We start from the raw sequence: 27,086 nt of genomic DNA, 5'->3' as shown, positions 1-27,086 counted from the left end.
GGCATCAACATAATGGGACTTCCTATTGATCAAGTTGTGAGACTTTGAGCATCAAATACAAGCACAGCAAGGTAGTCATAACAAAAAAGTAGTTTAAATTTTTTAGAAAGTAGGGGAGTATTCATATTTTTATTTTATTTTTTTTAAGATTTTATGTATTTGAGAGAGAGAGCGCACAAGTGGGGGGGGGAGGGGCAGAGGGAGAAGCAGACGCCCCACTGAGCAGGGAGCCTGATGCGATGCAGGGCTCAGTCTCGATCCCAGGACCCCGGGATCATGACCAGAGCCAAAGGCAGCTGCTTAGCAGACTGAGCCACCCAGGCGCCCCTGTATTGAGTATTTTATTCCTTCTAATAATTTTGTCTGTTTACAATATTTACATATATAGTTATTTCCAACCAGGTAAGCATCAAAGAAAAAATACACGGAACTAGGAACTTGGCCAAACGATCCTGGTAGAAGGTACTAAAATAAAAAATAGGGTGGATTTATTAGCATAAAGAATAGGATGTAAGGTGAGCACAAATAATAACCACGTAGCAGGTGGCACAGGTGGTCATATACAATAATTAGGGAAGAGAGACAATTCAACACTGTATTTTAAAACATGAATTATTCAATGTCCTGAAGAGATAAGTTAACTACACAAACTAAATCCCTCATTACCAAGAAATGAAAGCTCTAGAATCAAGATTCCCAATAAGGAATGCAGCCATTTTAAATAATGAAAACAGAACAGATCAAAATATCCGAATGACAAGCCAACAGGGTAGGTACTACCAGCCATGCAAAGCTTAATACATCATAGCTGCAAAAGATGCCAAGTTTCAAGGACAAATATTTATAAGAAGAGGAATTAATAGTTTACCACACACACACACACACACACAAAAACAGCTCGGCAGGGTGACTCACAATTGAATTACCGCAGCCTACTACACAATCAGGCCAGACCGTGTCTAGACCAAGATTCACCTGGTCAATAACCCAGATCCTCTCTTTTTCCCTCACCTCTGGTCAGACCACTGAAACTCAGGAAAGCACTAATACTGAGACATTGGGAATAGATCACGTTAAGAATCATATACTGGGAAGTTATTAAGTAAGTACGGAAATAACAAGAAATTACCCAAACCATAGTCTTAATGTTTTAGAATAGGTTGAAGGGAATGTGCAATAATACATTTTATAATCACTGCTTATAGCTATCTTTTACCAGCTGTTTAAGGTGTTATTTCTCCATACTAAATTTGTACTCACAGTTTAAAATTTTTCAGAAAATTTAGTCAATTTTGCAATTAACGTTTAAATACTCAAGAAAATTTAGGGTTCCTTAATTTTTTTGGTATGAATTTAATGAAGCAATCCTTAAATGAAGTATTTATAGTTTTGGGTATCCTTCACATCTAAAAGTGCCTCAGACAATGAAAGCCTCTATTAATTATTATTTTAAAAATTCATAATTCAGGGGCGCCTGGGTGGCTCGGTCGTTAAGCGTCTGCCTTCGGCTCAGGTCATGATCCCAGGGTCCTGGGATCGAGCCCCGCATCGGGCTCCCTGCTCGGCAGGAAGCCTGCTTCTCCCTCTCCCACTTCCCCTGCTTGTGTTCCCTCTCTCGTTGTCTCTCTCCGTCAAAATAAATTTAAAAAAATCTTAAAAAAAAATTCATATTTCAAAAGAGAAAGTCTGTAATTATGGAATCCTAACAGCCCCTGCTAGAATCCAAAGGAGGAAGTGATTTTAAAAGGACTTAAGAAAGACAAAGCTTGAGTTGTCTATTTCTACCAAACAGTCATCATTTGCTTGGTTTTGGAGGACAAATGAATCATAACTTAGTAGGAATCACATTTCCATATTAACCACTTGGGTAGATGCCATGATATATGATTGAGATTACTGCACATTCTCCTTCTAACTACAGGCTTTAAGTTGTGTTGAGGGTAGGTCTTCCAAAGGAACAAAGAATCTGAAGCACAACATGTTAGCTCAAGCAAACGGAAAACTCAAAAGGTCAATACCTCCGAAAGCTACAGTTTGACCAGCTGCCAGATCCTTAGGAATACCACGGAACTGTAAGGATGCCTCTCAAAGAAGGAAAAGCATTAGTCACATCTAATCTGACACATGAGAATAAACACAGAGATAATATTAGAAAAATCACATGATTTTGGCAAATAATAAATATTTACACTTCGCACATCTTGGGTGAAGGAAAAAAATAGGAAAAAAAAAACAACAGAAAAGAGTTCATCTAACTTGTTAGCTTTATGAGGGCAAATAATAAATATTCACACTTCGCATATCTTGGGTGAAGGAAAAAAATAGGAAAAAAAAAAAAACAACAGAAAAGACTTCATCTAACTTGTTAGCTTTATGAGGGCTACCTTCCTGGCATTTGCTCCTGAGTGAATGGGAGAAGCAATCTTAGGAAGACCCAACCCCCAATTAAAAAAAAGAAAGAGAGAGAGGGAACAAAACCAACTAAAAAACGAAACCAAAACAAACAGAAACATCTTGGGAATACAAGTATTCCATCTGCAAAATTAAGCACAATGTCAATTACTTCAAATGCTGTATCACACTGCCCGGCATTGATTATACAACTTCGCAAGTCATGAAGATAAACCTGAAATTATAAAACCTGTCAGGAGAGCTGGTATTCAGAATGGTACTCAATATGGCCAATAGTTCTGTACACATACGGACACATGTCGATATCCCGAAGGTGCTGTGTGGAGCTGGGGAGGCTGAAATGTGACTAGAAAGCTTTTCATGATTATGGCTTTTTTCTCATTTCTTCATCCCAATCAAAATCTAATGCTTCGTCATCTAGTTCTGATAAAGTAAAGAGAGAGTTTTTGGAAAGAAGCAATCTCTCAGTGGACCCCTCCAGCTGAAAAGTTTTCCTTTTCCTGCCAAGCACTATAGCTGTGGCCCCGGGAGGAGGGCTGGGGCCTCTCGCCCCCCGGTTCTCACTTTCAGGAGGAGGAGGGGATTCTGATTTGGATTCAGAGGGGGAAGTAAAGGAGAAGTTGGCCAATCTGGCTAATGTGCAAGCATGAACCTTGCTGCTCTTACTATTGCATGAGACCTCTTCCTTTCTGTCTCTTTGACAAGTAAGAGGAGAATGCCCAGTCTGGTTCCCAAGCTCAAGTTCAGGCTGGGTAACTCTTCCTTCAGGGCCGTGTTTGCTTTCCTCTCTTGACCGGTCTTCCTCCAGTGCCTGCTGAGACACTTCCTGTGCCTTACCCTGTGGCTCATTCGAGTTTCTGCTTCCTGAGGTAGAAGCCAACTTTTGTGGCCCCTTCCCAGGCAGAGCTGCTTCTCTTCTTGCTCTCTGGCGAGTTCTGGGACTTGGAACTGCTCCTTCAGTTGTGCCAGGAGACACAGCACTGTGGTCTTCAGGGGAGTGGGTCAGTTTTGACTTCTGTTTGAAAGTAAATTTTGCCAGTTTGGCCAGGGGGGGACCTGGACTCTCAACACTTTCAAGCTCAGGCTCTTCCATCTGAGCAAGGGATTTTTGTCTCTTTCTTTTGGGAGTTTCCAGTGTTCCTTCAGGGCCAGGGGCAGGACTGGACCGAGGCTGAGGAGGGCCTGTGGGCTGTAAAGGCACCGTGGCGGGGCTCCCGCACGACTCCTGTGCACCGGCCTTGCGCAGCTGGTGCAGCTTCCTGGGGACGTGATGAGTCAGTACTGAGTCCGGTTCACCAGCAGATCCTGCTACTTCGGAAACGATTGCTGCCCTTTTTGCCTCTTTCCCTTCAACATGGTCTGGCCTCGATGGAGCTTCTGTCTGTCCTGGTGCTGGAAGCTGTCCAGTTTCCAATTTGCTCCTTTGGCCTGGCTCACCCTTTACCTTACCCTGAGATTTGTTCTTGAAGTTTCGCAAAGCCATTTTCCCCCCAGTTGTTTTGGGAAATACAGGCACAGTGTTTTGAGGTTCAAGCTGATGAGTTGCTATGGAGTCAAACCAGTCCAAACTGTCATCTTTGCTATTTTTGTGCTCAGTGGAATATTTTCTATTTGTTGGTCTATTAGGCCCCCCATGGGATAGGGGATCGGGAAGTGGGCTTCCCTCGGGACTGCATCCAGGAGAGGAGGTCAGCATGCTACAGTTCACTTCCTGCTGTGCTGACCAGATTCTGGACTTTGGTGCTTCTCCTGGGTCATTTTTGGAGGATCCTGTGTTAGTCTCTGCCTCCACTGCCTGTGGCTGGGATTGGTGCACACTCTGATTCTGTAACCTGTAGCAGAGATAAGTAAGGAAAATGTATTGAGAGAAGAGAATTTGCGTTAACCTTTCCATTTCTTTAGTCTCTGAGATGCCATCTAAAGGGCTTGAGTCCAACATAATTCCAAGTTAATGCCAAATATAGTCTCTTAGAGCAGCAGGAGGAAATTATCCTTTTTCATCAGTATAGGATTTAAGTGCTCTGATAATCATTTTAAAATTTAGTGAAACAAAGGAAATGAAGTAGCAGGTCTGTCTACTTTTTAAGCTCTCCCTACAAGTCCATTCAAGTTATTTAAGACTGTTTGAAGGTCAGTGTAAAATACTCATTCTTATCTCTCCTGTTAAATGTTCTGCTATAAGACAGGCTTGTCGCTATTTGCATGGTGGCCAGTTGCTGATCAAGTGGTTGTTTCATAGCCGGTTTGCAGATCAGAAACAAAGTGGAAGAGCAGAAATTATGATCTCACATCTCTTGACCTGAGTACTGAATGTTAGTGCACCTACAAGTCCCCTTCCTTGGGAGTAGAGACCATGATTCCCGCCACTGTGGCTCACACTGCCCCCGGGACGGCGCGTGCACGGCACACGCCCTCCAGGCAACTGGGACATCTTTCCTGCAAAGCTCAGCCCACGCTTCAACATGTGCTCTGGGCAGCTACTCTCTATCAAGCTGACACAGAGGTGAAACCTACTGACCTCCTGGAATGAAGGATCTGATCAGTGATAATCATTTTTAATCTTGGGCATATTAGAAACTGAAATAATTCCAGAGGACCAATTTGTAACAGAGATGGTAGTTTCTCAAAAGAAGGTCCTTCAGAAAGCCCTTCCTAACAACTCAGAAATGGCTTCTCAGTATAAGGGGCAACATGACCCCACTTCCATGTGTTAAATTTGAAAAGGAATTAAACCAAAAAGCGGATGAGTAAATTATTCTAAGTCATGTGTAATCACAGAAAAAGGCATAGAAGAAAAGACATTAAATTTAAATGCATTTTAAATTTAAATATATTTAAATATATTAAAATGTTAATGGTAGGCCTTTCTGGGAAATAAGATTATATGCGATTTTTGCTTTCTTAATTTATTACTGTTACTTTCCAAAATACTCTATAAAGAACATGTATTACCTCTTATGATCAGGAAAAAAACCGCAAAAAATTATTGTAAAAATACTGGGTTATATTCACTCACTGTAGATTTGGACACATTAATACAGCAAAATCCATATTCATTGTAGTCATAACCAAACAACAAGAAAAAAGAAATAGCTTTCAAAATTACTACTATCTGATATACATCAAATTGAGGTTAGGGATATTCATAATTGTCAAAGCTCCTTAAAAATGTTCTAAAAGATAGGGAATTTTAAAGGGGTAGAATAATTTAGCCCTACCATTTTAGTCTAATTCTGACTTTGGCAATTAAATTCTCCCCGACATAAAATGTCGGCAGTTTTACTATACGTTCCTAAAACACAGCTTCTTTGCATTCTGTTTTCAGGTGGATACAATGGCCACCATTTGAGGCTGGCTGTCACTAGTAAGCATTTTCCAGAATAAAAGTGTGATAAAAATACAAATAGTTGTATTACTCATATTTGACCCCCTGAAGGGATAGAGAACTCTTTCCTAAGGGGATAAACCCAAAAGCTACTTGGGCTTTTCTCACATGGTAAGATTGGCTTTAGATGTGTCTTGGAGGTCATTCACTTTCATTTGCAATGCACCTGGTTTTATAGCTTTGAGGATCAACACCCAGAACATGCCCCTGCATTTCAAAGACGTCTATACCAGAAGAAAAGAATATTTTAAGATAGAATCCTTTTTTTAGATCATTATCTATTCTTTTTTTTCTTCTTCTTTCCCTCCAGAAGGGTCATTTTGAATTTGGTTAAGTCCAACTGCTATTTTTCTATCACATAACACCGATTCTGAGCTTCGTATTTCTTTCCTTCCTGAATCCAGCATATGACAGCTTTTGGTAGTCCACATGACCAGTTTCTGGTCAGTCAAAATGAGCAGCTTCTCCAAAGCCAAGCCAGGCCCGGGGCAGGCCTGAAAAGGATCTGCTACATCAAACCATAAAAGAACCAAAGGAATAGCTTTCATCTCAACACCATGCTCTGGATCATTAAAAAGCCAGGAGACCAAAAGGAAAGGGGGTTGATTTTATACAAAGGGCAAGATTACTGCAGGCTGGCACCTGGGTATTAGCAACACAAAGCCAGTCCCCACACTCCCCCAGAAGGCTGTGCTGGCGTTTTAGGAGTTTGAGAGAGAATGCTACTGGATGAAGGCAGTGACTGAAAGGAGAAAAGCCAAGAAAAGAATTCTCAAGGTTTTACTTATTCAGTCAACAGTCCCCCTGCAGTCCCCAAATTCTCCTTCAGCAGCTGCTCTGCTTCCACATGTCTCCATTCACCAGCCCCCAGCTTGGAGGTCAACGCCAACAGCCAGACTCAGGGCAGTCACTGAGCCACTTGCATTGATCACGAAGAGACCCAGATGGATACCCCTGCCATTGCTCACTCATGTTTCACAGGTATACACTCAAAGTCTAGCTTTTTAGAAGCTCATGTATGCAGGGAGCATGCAAACATTAAAGTGGGCGCAAAAATTCTTTAGGTAAGGCACGTGACACGTTCCTTCCCATGTGTCCATATTTTAACAAAACTTAGAAAGCGGAGTTTTGAAACATTGCTTTTGTCATTCTTGAGTTGTTACCCTGTGGGATGAGAAATAGATTTTCTTCTTTAACAAAATACATCATTCTCCCTAGGGGTTTTTTTTTTTTAGTCTGTTAAATATGTAAAATTTTAAAAGTCATGACTTTGGGCATGTAGGGAAGGGAAATGATGATGCTGAAGGGAGGGTCAGAGCTGTTGCCTTTCCCAGGTGAAAGTCAGTACTAGTTATCTCTACTTCCCTAACTTTCCCCACATGCTAGCTTTGGCTGGCCTAAAGCAGTCTGGGCCTCAGTCTTCTGTGATTTTCTTTCACCAGGGTTATATAAAGATCAAATATTTATTATGCTTGGAGAAAAGCTTAAAAACATTAAGAATAAAATTAAAATATTAATAAACACTAAGATTCTTTATGTAAACTCCCTTGCACATGTCCTTTCCTGGCAAGGAAAAATGATAAAGCCAAATTATTAAAATATTTTGTGTCTGGGTCTGGCTTGGGGTAGATCACTTTCCTGGAGTCCAACTTCTTCTTTCTTAACAGCATTCCCAGGCACCTCTCTGAATAGCACTGCTCTACTTCTCTTGAGCCAAAGAAAAGAAGAGAAGAAGTAGTGGCAGTAAACAGAATGAAGCCCATTTACCAAGATTTCTTGATTCCATGGAAACTGTGTGTCTTCAGTGTAAACTGTGAGTAGCCAAATTTGGTGTTTCTCATGTAATTGGGAACCAGTGGTATAAATTCAGTAAATTAATATACAGTTTGGTATATATAGGAAAGGACCAGCCAGTGTTCTCTATGAGGCTCACCAAACCAGCAAGCCAAGGAAATGTAGCTATGGAAGGTGGTCTCCAAAGATGGCAGCCATCAATTCCCCTGTTCCTGTATGTCTATGTCACCCCTCCCATCAAGAGGTGGTGTCTATTTTCCCCTACCTTGCATGAGGCCTGATCTTGTATAAAATGTGGCAGAAATGATGTTGTACCAGTTCTGGCCCAGCTCATAAGAGGCCTGGCAGCTTCCATTTTTGTTCTGTTGGAGCCTTAAGCTACTGCCTTATAGTAGAGAGAGCCCAGCCAACACCAAGTGGAGTGGAGATAGCATTCTCACTGAGCCCTCCTGAATTTCTGACTCTCAGAAAAGTGAGCACTAAAACGGTGGTGGCGGTGGGTTTTTTTTGTTTGTTTTTTAAGCCACTGAGCTTTTCGGTAGTTGATTATACAGAAATAGATAACTGAGACAATCCCCCACAGATAGTACAGACAGATTTTCCACTCAGTTTCCACTTTCTTTGTTTCACTAAATGTCCAACAAGGATTTTCCATTATAAGCCTTTCTTGGATTTCTTTTCTCACCTTTCAAGTCTTCTTAGCTCTTCACTCAAGAGGTTGTGCAGCTCTAGCTTTTCCAGAATAAGTTCGCACTGCCTCTGGTACTGCTTCAGAGGGTTTTCAGGAAAGGAAGTGTGGAGCGCATTCACCCCTCCCAGCAGTGCACCACCCTGAAGGGGCGAGAAAATGGAAATATAGCAGGGGGAATCCCCAGGTCAACCTGCATCGAGGAAGCACCCACTAGAGACCACTGCTCCCAGATCAGCCCTCTCCACCCCCATCTTGGTATCAGAATCACCTGGGGGCCTTTTCCAAATTTCAGCAGTTCTCTCCCCCAATTCCTGGTAGCAAGCATTGCTCCAGGAAGCACACTGCCCTAGTGGGGCCATGAGCACCCCTCAGATGTGCTGAGTGAGACCCCTACTGTACACCAGTGGGCAAAAGCGATGCTACGGATGCAAAGGCTATTTCCACGACGAGTTTTTCGTCCTTTTAAATGGTTTCCTTTGGATCTATTTCCTCTGGATCTATATCTAGAATACAATCATTTTTATAACTTCTGATATGCTGTAAACTGTCTTTTCTTTCTTTCTTTTTCTGTCTTTTCTTTTTTTACATGCTTATAATTAGGGTTCAAATATTAGGTGCTAGGGGCACCTGGGTGGCTCAGTCGTTAAGCATCTGCCTTCGGCTCAGGTCATGATCTCAGGGTCCTGGGATCAAGCCCCGCATCGGGCTCCCTGCTCAGCGGTGAGCCTGCTTCTCCCTCTCCCACTCCCCCTGCTTGTGTTCCCTCTCTCGCTGTGTCTCTGTCAAATAAATAAATAAAATCTTTAAAAAAAACCCAAAAAACAAATATTAGGTGCTGAACGCCCTCACCTGCATCGAGGATTCCATTACTGACACGGCTGTAACGGCGTCTTCCAGAGTCACAGTGTCACGAAACATCAGGCGGGCATGAGCTATGAAGATTAGGAAGACAGAAACATCTTTAATGAGTATTTGAAGTGATATATGTAATACTTTATCTGACTCCCCCGAAAAAGTATATTTAATGAATGAGCTACTAATAACAAATTCATTTTACTAAAACAAGCACAAAAGTCTCATTTCAACTAGCTTTAAAGTTGGGCCTAATAAATAAAATAATGGGCCTAATCTTGCACAGCCCATGGCACTTCTGGGCATTTATATGAAAAAGTACTCTGGGCTCCAAAAAGAAAGGGGTTAGACACCTTTTAATCCTCATTCTCTTGTCTCTTATAGAAATACACAATATCAAACTGATTTCTCATCTCTGGGCTTTTCAAAACTACCAAACTCATCAGCTTGCATTTGGGGTACTTCTTGTCTTAATTTTAGCTATAAATCCTTGACAAAGTAAAGTGCATTGGTTTTATAGAACTTTTTATTAAGCATATATTCTGTCATCATATGATACATTCAGTTCATGTGGAACTTTTTTTTTAAGAGTTATTTTAACAAAAGCTAAGTGTAAAAGTCACTCTTAGGAAAAAAGTCTTGAGATGCATGTTAGTTGTAGGTATGCACGTTAAGTCTCATGCCTTTGGGATGGGCTAGTTTCCTCTGTTAGTGGTGGGGTATGAATAGCAATTAGAAAAAAAACAGAGATGCTATACAGGAAACAACTCTAAACAAGAAAGTGTTCCACCCCAAGTGCTAACAGACTGCCATTGAGAAACAAACATTAGTAAATAAGACCTTCTAAATGAATGATGTCTCTAAGATTCCACTTTCTTAATGATGCTACATTCTACTCAATACCCATAATCTGTCCCCAGAAGAACAGAGGTTTCATAGCTCAGAGCCTTTACTTTTTAAGCGACTATGAGCACCTTAGCGTAGAGATTCTTCTTATTCATCTTTGAATCCATGATGCCAAGCTCCATGCCTTACACATATTGGGCACCCAATAGAAGTATTATTTGTTGAATGAAATAAACCTTCTGCTAATCGGATCAAGCTTTCCAACAGGCGGATGGTGGTCCGGGCAGCATTCCGGGAGTCACTCTGCCTCTGCATCTGGTAGTACCGGAGAAGGACTTGATTACCCACATCGGACAGCCTGGGCTGTAGATTCCTAATCAGGCAGAAGTAGGTTTTCATCTTTTCCATGCTCCAGAGCTTCTTTGATTTGCTTGGGTAACCTGTATATATCAGGTGCTAGGTCAGTAATTTCTAGGAACAGACAAACATCTGCTTTAAGGGTTTTGATAAAGTTCTTACACTCATTTTTAAAAAGATAACTTTCAGGTTTGTGGGCACTGAAACCTAGATGACTCTGCATAGCATATAGTTCAAGAATAAGTAGCCTTAGGATCTAAGCTCAATAAAGGTAAACTTCCTACAGGGGCTAAAATTATCCATAATAATTCTGGTCTGTCCTATTGTAATACACAGTATTTGAGTAAATCTAACTTAAAGAGAAACTTACATTTACAGATTTCTGTTTCATAATTCAGTCCAGTTTTCTTTGCGTGCAAGAGATGAGTGATAATTCTATATCATACGGTTGCCCCCTTTCATCACAAAGAACGTATTCACTGGCTGTAACACCCTCGGTAGGCCCTTCCTGCTCGTTATTCTGGGCGCACTAAATGGCTCCTCGGACAGCCTTCTGTGCAGGCATCTCTACTGCCGCTTAGGTAGGGCGCCTTGGGTATTTACTTCATTTTCTTCAAAGAGAATTTCATTTGGTTATGTCTACTTTTTCTTGGTCAACTTGAATGATTTATCTCCACGTACCTTTGTTTTCTAAGATAAAGGAGGAAATTATACGATCCCAGTCTTCATTCTTGGTATCAAGCAAAACCAGGATCAGATCAAATCGACTTAAGAGGGGGCTGCCGAGGGCGATGTTCACAGACACGGACTCATGGGGGTCATACTGGCCTTTGGGGTTAGTTGCTGCCAGGATGGTGGTCCTTGTGTTCAGCTTGCACACGAGGCTATTAAAAGAAAGGGTACAATTCACTGACTGTTGAGATTAAAATAAAAAGCAAAATTAAACTTGTTAATAAAAAGGGGCTGCTCTTGTACCCTGAAAATCTAGAGAGACTTGTGTGAAAAAGGATGTGGAATGATACAGGGACAAATCACAAACACCAAGTTCGAAGGAAGTACACTTACAGTAACCTATCCTGAAGGGAAGTTACTACTGAATAAACACTTCTTATGCCCCTACTATGAGCAGACCCTTCTGCTGGGTGTTAAGAGGTATACGAAATTAACTAAACATGGATTCTGCTCTTAAGGAGCTTGAAATCTATGAGCTATAATGGTAAGAGAGGGAAGACTATGGTAAGTTCTAGAAGGATAAAGTTCCCAAGGTAAGTAAAGATGATGTATATTCATTTACGTGGATGGAAGAGATGATTAGAGAAACATTACCAAGTAGCTTTTGAACTGGACCCTTCATAACATCTGGACTTTTTTTAAGTGGAGGTAGATAGGTGTGTGTATATATACACACCTACATACAAATATACACACATATATGCACACACACATATTTGTTGAGAGTGAAGGTGAGGGGCAGGGGTAAGGGTGACTTTGGAGAATGGTAAGTGGTTGAAGCAAAAACTTCCTGTGTGCTCGCTTCTTTTGATTTTTCTAAAAGTGAAAGAAACAAGAGTCAGAGAGAAGGGGGAGAGGGAGGGAGAGAAACAAAGGAAGGAAAAGAGGGGGAGACGGGGAAAGGAAATCAGGAAAAATAAGGATTGATTAGCATCACGTCTTTTGTTTGTTTTGAATATAGTGGAGACACAATGTTACATTAGTTTCAGGTGTATAACTTCAGTGATTTGACAAGTTTATACATTCTACTATGTTCACCACCAGCGTAGCTATTATCTGTCCCATCACATCGCTACTACAATATCACTATGTTCCTTACACTCTGCTTTTTATTCCCGTGACTTACTCATTCCAAAACTGAACTCATTCCCTCTCCCTTTCACCTATTTTGCCCCAACTCCCATCCCCCTTCCCTTTGGCAACCATTAGTTTGTTCTTTGTAGTTATAGTTCTGATTCTGCTTTATTTTCTTTAGATTTCATTTATGAGTAGACTTATATAAGGTATTTGTCTTTCTCAGTCTGACTTATTTCACTCAGCATAATATCCTCTAGGTCCATCCATGTTGTCTCAAATGGCATGATCTCATCGTTTTTTACGGCTGAGTAATATTTGTGTATGTGTGTGTGTGTGTGTACATACACATCATATTTTCCTTATCCATTTGTCTATTGATGGACACTTAGGTTGCTTCCATGTCTTAGCTGTTGTAAATAATGCTTCAATAAACATAAGAGTGCATATATCTTTTTGAGTTAGTGTTTTTGTTTTCCAATAGTGGAATTATTGGACCATATGGTGTTTCTATTTTTAATTTTTTGAGGAACCTCCATACTGCTTTCCACAATAGCTATACCAATTTACATTCCCACCAACAGTGCAGGAGGGTTCCTTTTTCTCCACAACCTCACTAACATTTGTTGTTTCTTATCTTTTTTATTTTAGCCATTCTAGCAGGTGATATCTCATTATAGTTTTGATTTGCATTTCCGTGATGATTAGTGACGCTGAGCATCTTTTTATGTGTCTGTTGGCCATCAGTATGTCTTCTTTGGAAAAATGTCTATTCAGGGCCAGAAAATCCTAAAGAATCCACCAAAAAAGTACTAGAATAAACAAATTCAGTAAAGTGGCAAGATACAAAATTAGTACCAAGAAATCTGTAGCTTTTCCATACACTAACAATGAAACTGCAGAAAGAGAAATTTAAAAAAAAAACACCATTTACAGCTGCACCAAAAAGAATAAAATACCTAGAAATAAGCTTAACCAAAGAGGTGAAAGACCTATACTCTGAAAACTATAAAACACTGATGAAAGAAATTGAAGGTGACACAAACAAATGGAAAGATTTTTCATGCTCATGGGTTGGAAGAACAAATACTCCTAAAATGTCTACACTACCCAAAGTCATCTATAAATTCAATGCAATCTCTATCAAAATACCAACATTATTTTTCACAGAACTAGAACAAATAGCAAAATTTGTATGGACTCACAGAAGACCCCAAATAGTCAAAACAATCCTGAGAAAGAACAAAGATGGAGGTATCACAATTCTAGATTTCAAGATATATTAAAAGCTGTAGTAATCGAAACAATATGGTACTGGCACAAAAACAGACACATAGATCAATGGAACAGCATAGACTCCAGAAACAAACTCACGAATTACATGGTCAGTTCATCTATGAGAAAGGAGGCAAGAATACACAATGGGGAAAAGACAGTTTTTTCAATAAATGGTGCTGTGAAAACTGGACAAGACTGAAACTGGACTACTTTCTAATACCATGCACAAAAATAAAATGGATTAAAGACCTAAACATGAGACCTGAAACCATAAAAATCCTAGAAGAGAACATGGGCAGTAATTTCTCTAACATCAACCATAGCAACACTTTTCTTTTTCTTTCGTTCTCTTTCTTCCTTCCTTCCTTCCTCCTTCCTTCCTTCCTTAAATAGATTTTATTTATTTGAAAGAGAGAGTGTGTGTGTGCTTGTACAAGCAGGGAGGAGGGGCAGAGGGGGAGGGAGAGGGACAAGCAGATTCCACACTGAGCCCCTAAAGCTGGGCTCAATCTCAGGACCCTGAGATCATGACCTGAGCTGAAACCAAGTCAGACGCTTAACCAACTGAGCCACCCATATAGCAACATTTTTCTAGATAAGTCTCCTAAAACAAGAGAAATGAAAGCAAAAATAAACTATTGGGAATACATCAAAATAAAAAGCTTTTTTACAGCAAAGGCAACCATCAAGAAAACAAAAGACAACTTACTGAATGGGAGGAGATGTTTGTAAATGATAAATCCGGAAAGGGTTAATATCCAAAATATATAAAGAACTTACACAACTCAGCACCAAAGAAACCAAACAATCCAATTAAAAAGTGGGCAGAGGACCTGAATGGTTGTTTTTCCAAAGAAGATATGCAGATGGCCAACAGATATGAAAAATCACGTTTTTGAAGAGCAACAGTGAAGGGCAGACTGAGGAGGTCTGGGCGCCATGGGCAAACTATATGGGGAAAATTGTGGCCAGGACCCATGGAGGAGATGGGGCAATGGTACGGGGAGAGGCACACAAGTCCTGAAGGAGCAGTGGCACCGTGGGTATGGTTATGCCATAACTTAGATACTGTTTTTAAACTTATTAATGATGGGCAAGTCCCTAAAATAACATGGCATATTCATTAACAATAACAAATGTAGATTCTTTTCTCTCTGCAAATTTGTATGCTCTCCATTCAATGGCCGTTTTTAGTTATAGTGGCATGTCTGCCTCTCAGCAGTCACAGCCCGGTGACATCAGCAAACATGTGCTACATTTGTTAATGTCTATTTCCAGTTGGCTCTAGTGATCAGCCCATGCCCTAAGACTGAAAAAGTTTGAGAATCTTTATTTGTGGTAAATGGCACAAGAAGACACTCATCAAAGAAAGACAAACAAGGCACCAAATCCCCCCTTTAAAACCAAATCCCCTTTAAAAAAATTACTGAAAGGGAAAAATTCTGAACAGACGGTCTACATCTTATAATGTATGTGCCAAAATGGCTTTATAAAGGTAGTTGTTTAGAACTTGGAACCTAGTTTGCCAAAAAGAATGTAGTAGATTGCTCCTAACTAATCCCACTAAACACATTTAATCCATACTGAAGTGAGGCTGCTTGCATTTATCATGGAAAAGGAATATTGCTGGAATACTGGCAAGGAAACAAAATACAACTGCATACAAAGTGATTTTTTAAAAAAATTATTTTCAATGTGAGGTAAAATTGACTGTTCTTCCTCTCTCTGATCAACACATAAGCCATTTCCTGTTTGCAAAGGACTGGACTGAGGTTTCAAGAAGGTATACAGTGGTCCCTGCCTTCAGTCAGTTTACAACAGAACGGCTGGGGGATGGGGAGGTTCTACGCAGCGCCTGCCAAGCAACGGATGACGGCATCCATGTCAGCATTAGCATCGGCTAAGAGACACTTCCACGGAGACTCCTGGGTATCTACAAGGTATATAATCTTACAGCTATCCACGATATGAGAAGGAAAATAAACAAGCAACCACAGAAAGAAGGTGGTGAATTATTCCTAATTGGGAGAAAATGAAATGAATAAGCTTAAGGAAGGGGGCTAAGGACAATTTATATGTGAAGAAAAGGGCTGCCTGATAAGCAGTTAGTGGAAATGTGAGCAATGAAAAATAGGGGAGTGGTCATCTGAAAGAAGGGAAGGTAGTACACATGCCTAGTGGTTGCAGATCTGTGATACAAACAAACACTACTGCATTAGAAGCTGAATGGGGCTTTAGAAAACGCAGATACACATACACAATCGAATCCTAAGTACTTTGTGCATAGTGGTGGCTCACTAAATAACTCCTTAATGAACTCACCAATTAGTGTAAGGTAATGGTCATTTTTCCAACCCAGTAGGACCTCCACTTTCTTCCATAACAATAATAACGGTAACTACCGTATCTGTAATAGCAAGATTTGTGCTAGGCTTTATGTATACATACTTTCCCTAAGAGTCACAATCACCTGAAAGGTAGATAACATATCACCAACTTGGAAATATGGAAAGTAGAAGTTGAAAGACGTTAGTAACTCCCTGACAGGTGACAGAGAGCAGCAGAGCTGCCATTCAAACCCAGACCAGCCAGCTCCACAACCAGTGCTCTTTTACCTGCAGACTGCCCCCTCCCCCCCGACGGTGTACCATCTGAAACAGTTCCTGTGGTCACAGAGAACCCTCCTGATGCTTTAGGTATTCACTGACTTGCCTTATCTTTTTCCTACTTGATTTGATCCTCCTTGAGGGGCTGTGACTTATTGTTGTCCTCACATGCCTGTCACATATTAAATGCTCATAAACATTTACTAAATACACGAAAAATTAAAAAACAAAGCTTTACCTAGTTCAGTATTTCTAAAATTCAGTGCCATTCTATACTTACAGGTTTCAACAGCCATAAAATAATCATGCTAACATGTATATTTTTCTACATTAACTTCAAGGAATGAAAACATTCCAGTTTCTGGAAAAGCCGCCTTTTAAAAAATTCAGTTAATTAACATATAGCGTATTATTAGTTTCAGAGGTAGAGTTTAGTGATTCATCAGTTGCATATAACACCAGTGCTCATTACATCAGGTGCCCTCCTTAAAGTCCACCACCCAGTTACCCTATCTTCCCGCCCCCTCCCCCCAGCAACCCTGTTTATTTCCTATGACTAAGACTCTCTTACGGTTTGTCTCCCCCTCTGATTTCGATTTATTTTATTTTTCCCTCCCTTCCCCTATGGTCCTCTGTTTTGTTTCTTAAATTCCATGTATGAGTGAAATCATACGATAATTTTTCTATTTTTAGTCTACATGTTTATACTTTCCTAAAAACATAGTAGTAACTTTTCTAAACATTGTAAAGTTAGGTTACATAAATTATTTTCACTATTACAGGCTCTCCGGAAAGTGCTTTCGTTTTTGCAATGCTCTCCCAGTATTCTCGGTACATCCTTTACGAGGTGATCCCCATCTCCACTCATGGCTTCAATCACCGTTGATACACTGGTACCCCTAAACTCAGTTCTCGCTTGTGACGGTGGCTGCTATGTGTTCACCAAACTTTGTTTCCCTTTCACCTTAGGAGCAGAGCCAGACCGTGTTTCCCATCTCTTTTATGGGGGTCAAGTAGGACTGCAGTGAGTAAGTGTTGCCAATGGAATGGGGGTGAAGGAACATGCCATTTCCGGGGGGGTCCCTAAAAGCCTTCCTGTGCAACCGTCCTTGTTCTCTCTCTCTCTTTGCCAGGATAGACAAGGATAAGGCCATGGAGTCAGAGAGCCACCTGAAGGAGGAAGCCTGGGTCCTGGATGATTGTGTCGAGCAGAGCATCCCACCCTCAACCCACATTAGACTGTGGCGTGAAGCAAGAAAAACTCCCTTTGGCAACATCCTGCAGGAAAGAGATGAGCATAGGAAAGAACTGACCAGTTCTCAAGCAGGAATGAAAGACAATAGACAGCTCAGAACTGTGAAGTTTTGAAAGGCTGTAAAAAAACACAACTGCTTCTAGACCCCAGAGAGTAACAGCAAGACTGAAAAGGCTTTGAACAACAGAGCCCTGTTGTAAATTTTCTCAGTTGTACAAAATGACCCAGGATAAGTAAGGTGAAGCCTTCAGTTTTAGATGGCCTGAAGGCAGCCACCACTAGGATGAATAAAAGAGGAATGTTCACAGCAATACTATTCACAATGGCCAAGAGGTGGGAGCAACACAGGTGTCCATGGATGGATGAATACATAAACAAAATGTGATACACACACACATGCACACAATGAAATATTATTCAGCTTTAAAAAGAAAGGAAGTTCTATTTACTACAACAGGGATGAACCTAGAGGACATTAGTATACTAAGGGAAATAAGTCAGTCACAAAAGATAAATATGGAATGATCACACTTATATGGGATTTCTAGAGTAGTCAAATTCATAGCAACAGAAAGTAAAATGGTGATTTCCAGGGACTGGGGAGAGGGGAAAATGGGGAGTTGTGGTTTAATGGGTATAGAGTTTCAGTTCTGCAAGATGAAAATAGTTTTGAAGATTAGTTGTACAACAATGTGAATATGAATATACTTAACACCACTGAACAGTACATTAGCACAGTAATTAGAAATAATCAGGGTGGTGAATTTCATGTTATGTATTTTTTTAACCACAATAAAAAAAATGGAAGCTTTTATGGACTGAATGTTTGTGATTCCCCCAAATTCACATGTTGAAGCCCTAACCCCCAATGTGATGATACTGAGTTGGGGCCTAAGGGAGGGTCGTGCCCCCATAATGGGATAAATGTCCTTGTGGGAAGTGGAGGAGAGACCAGAGCTCTCTCTCTGTGTCTCTCTCTACACACACACACACACATACACACACAGAGCAAGGAAAAACCATGTGAGCACTGGGAGAAGGCAGCTGTTTACAAGCCAGGAAGAGGGTTCTCACTAGGAACCGAATCTGCCAGCACTTTGACCTTGTACTTCCAGCTTCCAGAACTGTGAGAAATAAATGTCTGCTGTTGAAGCCACCCAGTCGATGGTATTTTGTTATAGCAGCCCACACTAAGACAAAGGCAAAGAAGAAAACAAAAACCCAACAAACCAGGCTCGAGGAATATGTGAAGAAAAGAACTCTGGATCCTGGCACATGCAACTGATGGGAAGCAAAGAGATGAGAGGCCTGTTTCCAGGGGATCTGTGCTGCCCAAGAAACCACCACCTCACTCTAAAGAAAGCCTCCATTGCTTTCAAGTTGTAAAACAACCTGGGGCGAAGAGGACACCAGAAGTACAAGCAAAAAAAGACAGAATAGATAAAATGGACTTCATCAAAATTAAAAACTTTGTGCTTCAAAGAATGCCATCAAAGAAGTGAAAAAACCCACAGAATGAAATTATTTGCATATCATATATGTGTGAAAGGACTTATATCCAGAACATACAAATAACTCCTAAAAGTCAACAATAAAAGAACAAATAATCCACTTCAAAAATGGGCAAAGGATTCGAATAGATATTTCGCCAATGAAGATACACAAATGGCCAATAAGCAGGTGAAAAGATGCTCAGTAATTCAGTCATTAGGGAAATGCGAATCAAGACCACAGGTGAGATACTACTTTAGACACCAGGATTGTTATAATCACAAAGACAACAAGTGTTGGCAAGGATGTAGAGAAATGGGAACCTTCTTACACAGTTCGAGGGACTGTAAACTGGTACAGCGGTGCTGGAAAACAGTTTGATGGTTCCTTAACAAGTTAAATATAGTTCCCATATGAGCCAGCAATCTCTCCTATTATATACCCGAGAGCAATGAAAATATATATCCACACAAAATTTGGATGTGAATCTTCTTAGTAGCATTATTTATAATAGCCAAAAAGTGTAAATAGCCCAAAGTTCCATCAACTGATAAATGGATAAACAAACTGTGGTATAGTCATACAATGGAGTACTATTTGGCCATGAAAAGGAACAAACTATTGGTCCATGCAACAACTTGGATGAACCTTGGCAACATTATGCCAATGTTCTTCAGGACCAGTCCTGAAAGCTAAAAAGCTCTAGAATGGAAGGGGCCAGGGCCCCTGAGTGATTTCATGGGCTAGAACAGAGAGGACTCCCACACACAGATGAGCAAGACACAACTTAGACTGCGTTAAGCCGCTGTCTGCTACAGCAGTGAGCCTACCCTGAGTGATACAGAACAAATCTCTCTAATGAGCACCAGATCCTTTGGCTGTGGCAAAAACTACTCCAATGTTTGAGCGGTCTCCTCACCAAAAGAATCAGGCCAAACAACAGCCTGCAATGCAACAGTCACGTTTCTAGATCATCCAACATTTTTAGTATAGGGCTCTCAATTAAAAAAAAAAAAACTTAGCACCCTGAAAATGGGGTTAAAAGCCTCACAAAAATGTACAAAATAAAAATATGCTAATGATATTCTCACAATCCTTTACATACATATTTGGTAATCTTCAATGCTAGGTATACACACCCTCTCCTGCTTTTCCGTAAGGTTGATAAAGTTAACAAATTGCCTTTTACTCTAGATTGATTCAATGAAGGGTAACAAGAAAGTCACAAGCCAGGACAGGAGTCAAAGTACTGCTCATACAGAGCATCTAGAAAGAACAAAAACTCTCAAAGTACATGATGTGAACCATTTTCACATCCTGGTGGCAACTTGGAGGCCTCCACGGGACACCTCTCGACTTGTTCCAGAGCCTCCTCAGTCCCCCAGGAGTCAGAGCGCTCTCAGCGGACTTGTTCCCCCCTCTCCCTGTCTCCCCGCCTTAACCTGAGGCTGACCCGAGGAGGATGCCTCCAGAGATGTGGCTTCACAAGGTCTGGAGGAAGAGGCAGACAGGTTGCCTGGTGTGCAGAGCAATCCGACCTGGGAGCAGGGGTTCCTAAGCCTGGCTCATCAATGAGAACCAAGGTGGGTTTTAATAATATAGATTCCCAGGTCCCATCACTGAGAGTCTGATGCGTAGGCTGGGCGTGGCCTCGAAAACTGAAGATCAGCTGAGTGGACTGCTGCTGTGGCTCTTCTATGACTGGCAGAATCGCACATACAATAAATGTCTACTTGTCGGTCTCGCTACAAAGTTTTGAGCATCTGGAGGACAGAGGCTTTGTCTTTTCATCTTTGTGGTGTGAGTAGCTAGCAGAGAGCATGACGTTGCTTAGTGCTCCAGATATGTTTATTGAGCAAAACAATAAATTGCTATCATGCTTGTTTTTAAAATTTAGACTGAGGAACAGCACCAAATATATAATTGCGATATCAGATTTTTTCCTACAATGGTCCTTAGCAAATAGCAAAGGAATCCTCTATTACTTAGGAGTCTACTGACACCCTGCCCTGGAATTCTAAATCTGTGCAGTGTGCGCAAAGGGACATATTAAAAACAAAATAAAACAAAACAAAACAAACAAAAAACCTCAGAAATTCCCTGCAACCTTGGAGGTCAGCCAGATATTCTGATTCAGTGGTTCATACTGATATCCTTAAAGGATATTATAATTCAGATAAAAAAAAATCCTTCACAAAGCAATCAGACTTTATTCACTTGAAACATGAGAGAAAGAGAAAAAGCAAAAGCAGACACATTTAAGAATTCCTAGATATGATGTTGTAAGGTATCAAACATCTTAAAGAAAAACTTGAAGTGTTCTCAGAAAAAAAGGGCCCAGAACATCTGGATGATGATGGCTTTTGCATTGCTGGCCAAATGAAGAAGTCTTTGAACTGAGGAGTGAGGAGTAGGTAAGGTCTTTTAAGGGTAAAATTCAGATATCTTTATTTTACTTTGGTAGAATACATGATTAAGTATTCCCTTTTCACACTTAACCCTTCTAATCTGCCTGCTAATTAACAACTCGATATGCTTTATGTCTCTAGAGACATTTTCTCAAGAGCTCTGCATTTGGCAAATAACTGTATACTTTGCATCAGGAAGATTAACAGGCTTCTAATCAGGGAGAGAATGAACTGAAGATTCTGAAAACCGTTAGCCAAAAAATTAGATGAGCTACTGTTGGAGGCAGATCCAACTCTTTCATAAATTGTAGAGTGACACACAGATTAAGTGCCATGAAAAATGAACATGAGGGGCGCCTGGGTGGCTCAGTCGTTAAGCGTCTGCCTTTGGCTCAGGTCATGATCCCAGGGTCCTGGGATCGAGCCCCGCATCAGGCTCCCTCTGCCTCTGCCTGCCGCTCTCCCCTGCTCGTGCTCTGTCTCTCCCTTTCTCAAATAAATAAAATCTTAAAAAGAAAAAAAAAAAGGAAAACGAACATGAGCTACAGGGGAACTTGAAGATGTTTCCGTTGTTCCCACCACCGAGCAGATGATACAAGCACACGGCGCACCAAAGGCACACCTGACAGCCATCCCAAGAGCAAAGCCAGTATGTGCTATTCTTGCACTGTTTTCTAAGTGACATTATGTCAAAGGACAATTCCTTCAGCTGGAGGAAAAATATCACATAATTGGTGTAGATGTGATCTGGGGACAAACTGTAAAAGCTACCACAGAGCTTGACCACGCATGACAAAGTAGTGTCTTTATAAACCCCGCCACCCTTTTTATCTAGCTCTTTGAGACCCACTGAGCTCAAGACTCTCCTCATCCAGAGGCATCTCCTATTTAGATGGAGTCACCAGGCTGTCTGTCTAAACTATCGCTCCCCAGCACTGACAACCCTCCCAGCAGGGACAACTGTTGTAGGACTTGTTCTTCAGTGTATTCCTTAAGTGATTCTTTTGTCCTCCGTGCACAGAAGTCCCGGACAGGCCGGCCACTGGAATGTCCGTCAAGCCTAGAACTCCACAGTCCCTTCTTTGAGAACTGCCATGCGTGAACGGCGGGCTAGGCCCGAGGTTGGAGACTGACTAAGGCCAGCCCCTCCCCAAGCCACCTGGAGGCCTCGGAGCTGCTGCTACATGAATCTACTAGGGACAATCTCAGTGGCCCTCTTTTGAGGGTATCTGGAATGGACACAAGAGGGAGAACTAAACTACTAAAGAGAGCTGAACAAGTCTGAGAGACCCACAAATACACACACGCAGAAACAGTCACAGCAAAGTATCTGAGTCACAAGAATGGGACAGCAGGAATGGCTGCTATTTTATATCTACTTTGCACAAACTCCCATTCCCCAAATTATGTTCCAGTCACCAAAAGAAGCAGCTTCTGTTTTTCTGGTCCTCAGTTTCCACATTTGTAAAAAGGGGGTTATAATGATAGCAGTCTGATATAGAACTATTGTGAGAAAGAAATGGGTTCTTATGTGTACAACAAGAGCCTGGCACCTAGTAAGTACTAGATAAATACAGATATCCCTTATTATCCAAACTCCTGCTTTCTGAAAATAGGAATTTGAATATAGTAAGATAAATTTTCTGATAAATTCCTTGCTACCCAAATTCAGGAACAAAATAGATTTGGCTACAGATACTTGTGTTACTTATTATAGTTAAGCACCTCATCATGTGCCAGATACCATGCTGTGTGATTTACATGTAAGAGTAAACCAACCTTCTTTTTCTATTTTATTGAATTCTATTTGACATGTAACATTATATAAACTCAAGGTATACAACATACTGATTTGATACTCTTATATATTGTAATATGTTGCCATTGTAGTGAAAGTTAGCACTTCCATCATGTTATGTGATTACCATTTCTTTTTTATAGTGAGAGTGATTAAGATCTAGTCTCAGGGCGCCTGGGTGACTCAGTTGGTTAAGCCTCTGACTCTTGGTTTTGGCTCAGGTCATGATCTCAGGGTTGTGAGATCGAGCCCAATGTCGGGCTCTGCACTCAGTGCAGAGTCTGCTTAAGGCTCTCCCTCTCCCTCCGCCTCCCCCCGCAACAAAAAAATAAATAAATCTTTAAAAAAAAAAAAAAGAGATTTAGTCTCTTAGCAAGTTCGATGATTATAATGTTGTTTATATTCACCATACTGTGCATTAGATCTCCAGGACTAGTCTACCAGTTGCAAGTTTATACCCTTAAAAAACATCTTTCCTTCTCCCCCCAACCTCCAGGCGCTGATAACCACTATTTTACTCTCTGTTTTTATGAGTTTGATTTTTTATAATGGTATATATAAGTGATATCATACAGTATTTGCCTTTCTGTCTGACTTATTTTACTTAGCATAATGTCCTCAAGGTCCATCCTTGTCATAAATGGCAGATTTCCTTTTTTCTCATGGCTCAATGTATTCCATTATATATACACATACCACATCTGCTTTATCCATTCATCTGTTGGTAGGCACTTGGGTTGTTTCCATATCTTGGCTATTGTGAAGAATGCTGCAGTAAACATGGGAGTGCAGGATATCTCCTTGATAACCTGTTTTCATTTCTTCTAGTGTATACCCAGAAATTGGATTGCTGGATCATGGAGTTCTTTTTTAATTTTTTTTTTAAGATTTTATTTATTTATTTGACAGAGAGAGAGAGAGATAGCGAGAGCAGGAATACTAGCAAGGGGAGTGGGAGAGGGAGAAGCAGGCTTCCTGCAGGGAGCCTGATGCGGGGCCTGATCCTAGGACCTGAGCCAAAGGCAGACACTTAATAAGTGAGCCACCCAGGCACCCCTCTTTTTTAATTTTTTGAGGACCCTCCATACTATTTTCCATAGTGGTTGCACCAATAATACATTCCTACCAACAGTGTACAAGGGTTTCCTTTTCTCCACATCTTTTCCAGCACTTGTTATCTCATCTTCTTGATGATAACCATTCTAACAGGTATGAGATGATATCTCATTGAGGCTTTGATTTGCATTTCCCCAATGGTTAGTGATGTTGAGTACCTTTTCATGTACCTGTTGGCCACTTGTATGTCTTCTTTGGAAAAACGTCTACTTAGTTCTCTGCCCATTTTTTAATCCAATTGTTTGTTGTATGAGTTCTGCATATATTTTGAATATTAACCCTTTATCCAATATATGGTTGGCAAATATTTTCTCCCACTCTGTGGGCTGCCTTTTGAAGACACTGTTGCAGCAGGACACGTTTTACATGACTGAGCTGGATACAGGCATGCAGTCCCAGACCAAGTAGAGGCACATGTTCCTCTTTGAGCACACTGTCACCTTTAGCAAACTACTCTGGAAGGGGTCCTTCACCCTGGACTGCAAGGAGAATCATGATGAGTTACTTGGTCCCGGATGAGAACGTGGACAGTGACCCCAGCAAGTCTGCACTCATGAACAGAGAGACTTCTGAGCAGATCATTCTGCAAGCCACCAACACTGAAATCCAGCAAGCCTGGGCACAAGACACTCATCAAGTCTTAGAAACACGGTGAGACTCCTTAAATGCTGACGTTGGACCTCATTCATCAAAGAGTACTATGTGCTGAAAGGGAATGACATCTGTGTGAACCAAGGTGAGGCAGTCCCGTCCTCATTGTCAACAAGCAGAACATGTGCCTGATGTTGTCAGCCTACCAGCAACCATCCCCCCACAGCTGAGGCCTGGGTCCTGGCGTCCCTCACCAAAGCCAGGGTGGCAGCAAAAAAACAGTGACAAGAGCAGTAAATAAGTGCCTCACTGGCTTCTCGAGGAGTGTGTGGATTTAGAAAACTGAAAAACAACCCAAAAATATGAACACATGGTAGGGAATTACTGCGGCTTCTTCTCAATGGTGCCACGGGAACCAATGTTTTGAACGCTGGAACCACATGAAGCATGTCATCCAGCCTGGACCTTTCCAATTTTTGTTGTTGGTGGTGGTGGTGGTTTTCCTTTTTGCTTATAATTTTCTGTTCATTTTTTTTTCTCTTTTTTCCCCCTAGGTTTTCATTAAGAAACTTCCTGAAGCCCTAGGTGATGCAAAGGCCTGCCTTCTGTTGCTCCATGTGCCCACAGGAATCACTGCACTGGACTTCTATTTTTCTTGTAGTAAGTTACTCACATATATATACCTGAAGGTGTTTTTTCCCCCCTTCAAAACAAGGAGTTTAGACATCAACTAAAGAAGAAGTAAAATGAATCATACAGCTTTAAGCATCAGCACGAGCATTTATATAGAAGAATTACAGTTAGTGAGTACTAACGACTAAAGAGAGATGAACGAGGCTGCAAGACCCACAGACACACACACAAAATCAGTCAGAGAAAGTATCTGAGTCACAATAATGGGAGAGCAGGTTTGAAGGTGAATATCCTTCTGATACTAAGGCAGCAATGAAACAATACAGCTTCTATTTTATATCTACTTTGAACAAACTCCCATTTTCCAAATTATGTTTCAGTCATCAAAAGATGCAGCTTTTGCCGCCCGGGGTACCCTCGGCTTAAGGTGTGCTTCAGGTAACATGAGCTCTTCTCATTATAACTTTAAAAGGCCTTCCCAGTTATCATCCACCCTCTAGCACTCGATATTTCATCCTGGAGCAGAATCATGTTTTGGCTGACTGATCAAAGTTCCTGGACAGATGGAGGAGCCTAATGATGATGGTGACAATAGTCCATATTCCTTCCAAAAAGTTCTGGGAAAGCAAGTTGTTCATAGTTAATTTGGCAGGAAAATCTGACCTAAACTGATGTGTCTTTATTGAGTGTGAAGTTTCATAAGCTTCACTGCAATAGAATGAAAATGTTTGATTACAGGGCACATCTCCGGCACTGCTGGTAGGTTTCATAATATAGGACATATGCACTGTGTTACTTTCCCAAAATGAAAACAAAAAAATCTGAATTCCGCCATGTATTTGGTCTCAAGGGTTTCTAAAAAGAACTGTAGGCCTATAACAATAATACTTAACTAGCATTTATTAGAGGTTAGGTTATATCAGAAGCACTTTACATGGATTAACTCATTTAATTTTCACAGTAGCCCTTTGAAATGGAGTAATTCTCACCATTTTACCAATGAGAAAGCCAAGGAAGAGAAGTCGAGTAAAATGTCAGTAATTAGCTAGTAGGTAGTAGAGCCGAAACCTCAACCCAGCCAGACTAGCTGAGGCTCTTCCTCTTAATTATTATAATTCTTTCAATACCCAATGTGTTTCTGTAGTCACTAAAAAAAAAAAAAAAAGGTGGAGTTCTTGATGCAGTTTCCTAAACTTGTTCCTTATCTAGCATAGATCACATTCAATATTTCATGATATAACTTGAAACCATATATATTTTTTTAATTTTATTTATTTATTTGACAGAGAGACAGGGAGAGAGGGAACACAGCAGGGGGAGTGGGAGCCCGACAGGGGCTCGATCCCAGGACCCTGAGATCATGAGCTGAGCCGAAGGCAGACGCTTAACGACTGAGCCACCCAGGCGCCCCTGAAACCATATTTTATATATGTACATATTCTGCAATCAACCAGCCAGCAGCTGAATTCATTTGTCATGGGTGAGGTTTACAGCATCTCATAGGTGATACCTTAAACGTTATCTATTTACTCATTAGATGTCTGAATTCCTTACACAAATTTTTTCTAGTCTACACTTGAAGGCCCACACAACCATATAGGCAGCCTACTTGACCTCTAGGCAGCTCTAGCCTAAGAGGTCTTCCTTGTACGGATTCTAAAACACTTCCCTGCTTTCTGGCCATTGATTCCTAAAGGATATAGAAAAGTTTAATTCCATTTCTATATATTTGAACCCTTTAAAATAATTATAGATAACTATTTCTCC

The 27,086-nt window shown here is 40.9% G+C and overlaps 1 protein-coding gene across 2 annotated transcripts in view; it reads right to left on the bottom strand.

Annotated features, from left to right (window-relative positions):
- Nucleotides 1-473: 473 nt before the first annotated feature.
- Nucleotides 474-27,086, bottom strand: part of MCM9 (minichromosome maintenance 9 homologous recombination repair factor) — a 90,694-nt gene continuing 64,081 nt past the window's right edge. Inside the window, exons 9-13 of one of the 2 annotated variants that reach the window (XM_036121250.2) lie at nucleotides 11,019-11,221; nucleotides 10,217-10,420; nucleotides 9,132-9,214; nucleotides 8,277-8,422; nucleotides 474-4,244 (exon numbers count right to left, since the gene is read on the bottom strand). In XM_036121250.2, coding sequence (XP_035977143.2) covers nucleotides 2,777-4,244; nucleotides 8,277-8,422; nucleotides 9,132-9,214; nucleotides 10,217-10,420; nucleotides 11,019-11,221 — 2,104 coding nt within the window. In that variant the 3' untranslated portion in view covers nucleotides 474-2,776. Of the gene's footprint in view, nucleotides 4,245-8,276; nucleotides 8,423-9,131; nucleotides 9,215-10,108; nucleotides 10,421-11,018; nucleotides 11,222-27,086 lie in introns of those variants that run through there. The other variant, XR_013441135.1, reaches the window with a different exon arrangement.

The sequence above is a fragment of the Halichoerus grypus genome, chromosome 9 (genome assembly GCF_964656455.1).
Source record: "Halichoerus grypus chromosome 9, mHalGry1.hap1.1, whole genome shotgun sequence".
NCBI classification, from domain to species: domain Eukaryota; kingdom Metazoa; phylum Chordata; class Mammalia; order Carnivora; family Phocidae; genus Halichoerus; species Halichoerus grypus.
This window is presented reverse-complemented; position numbering and strand designations above follow the sequence as displayed.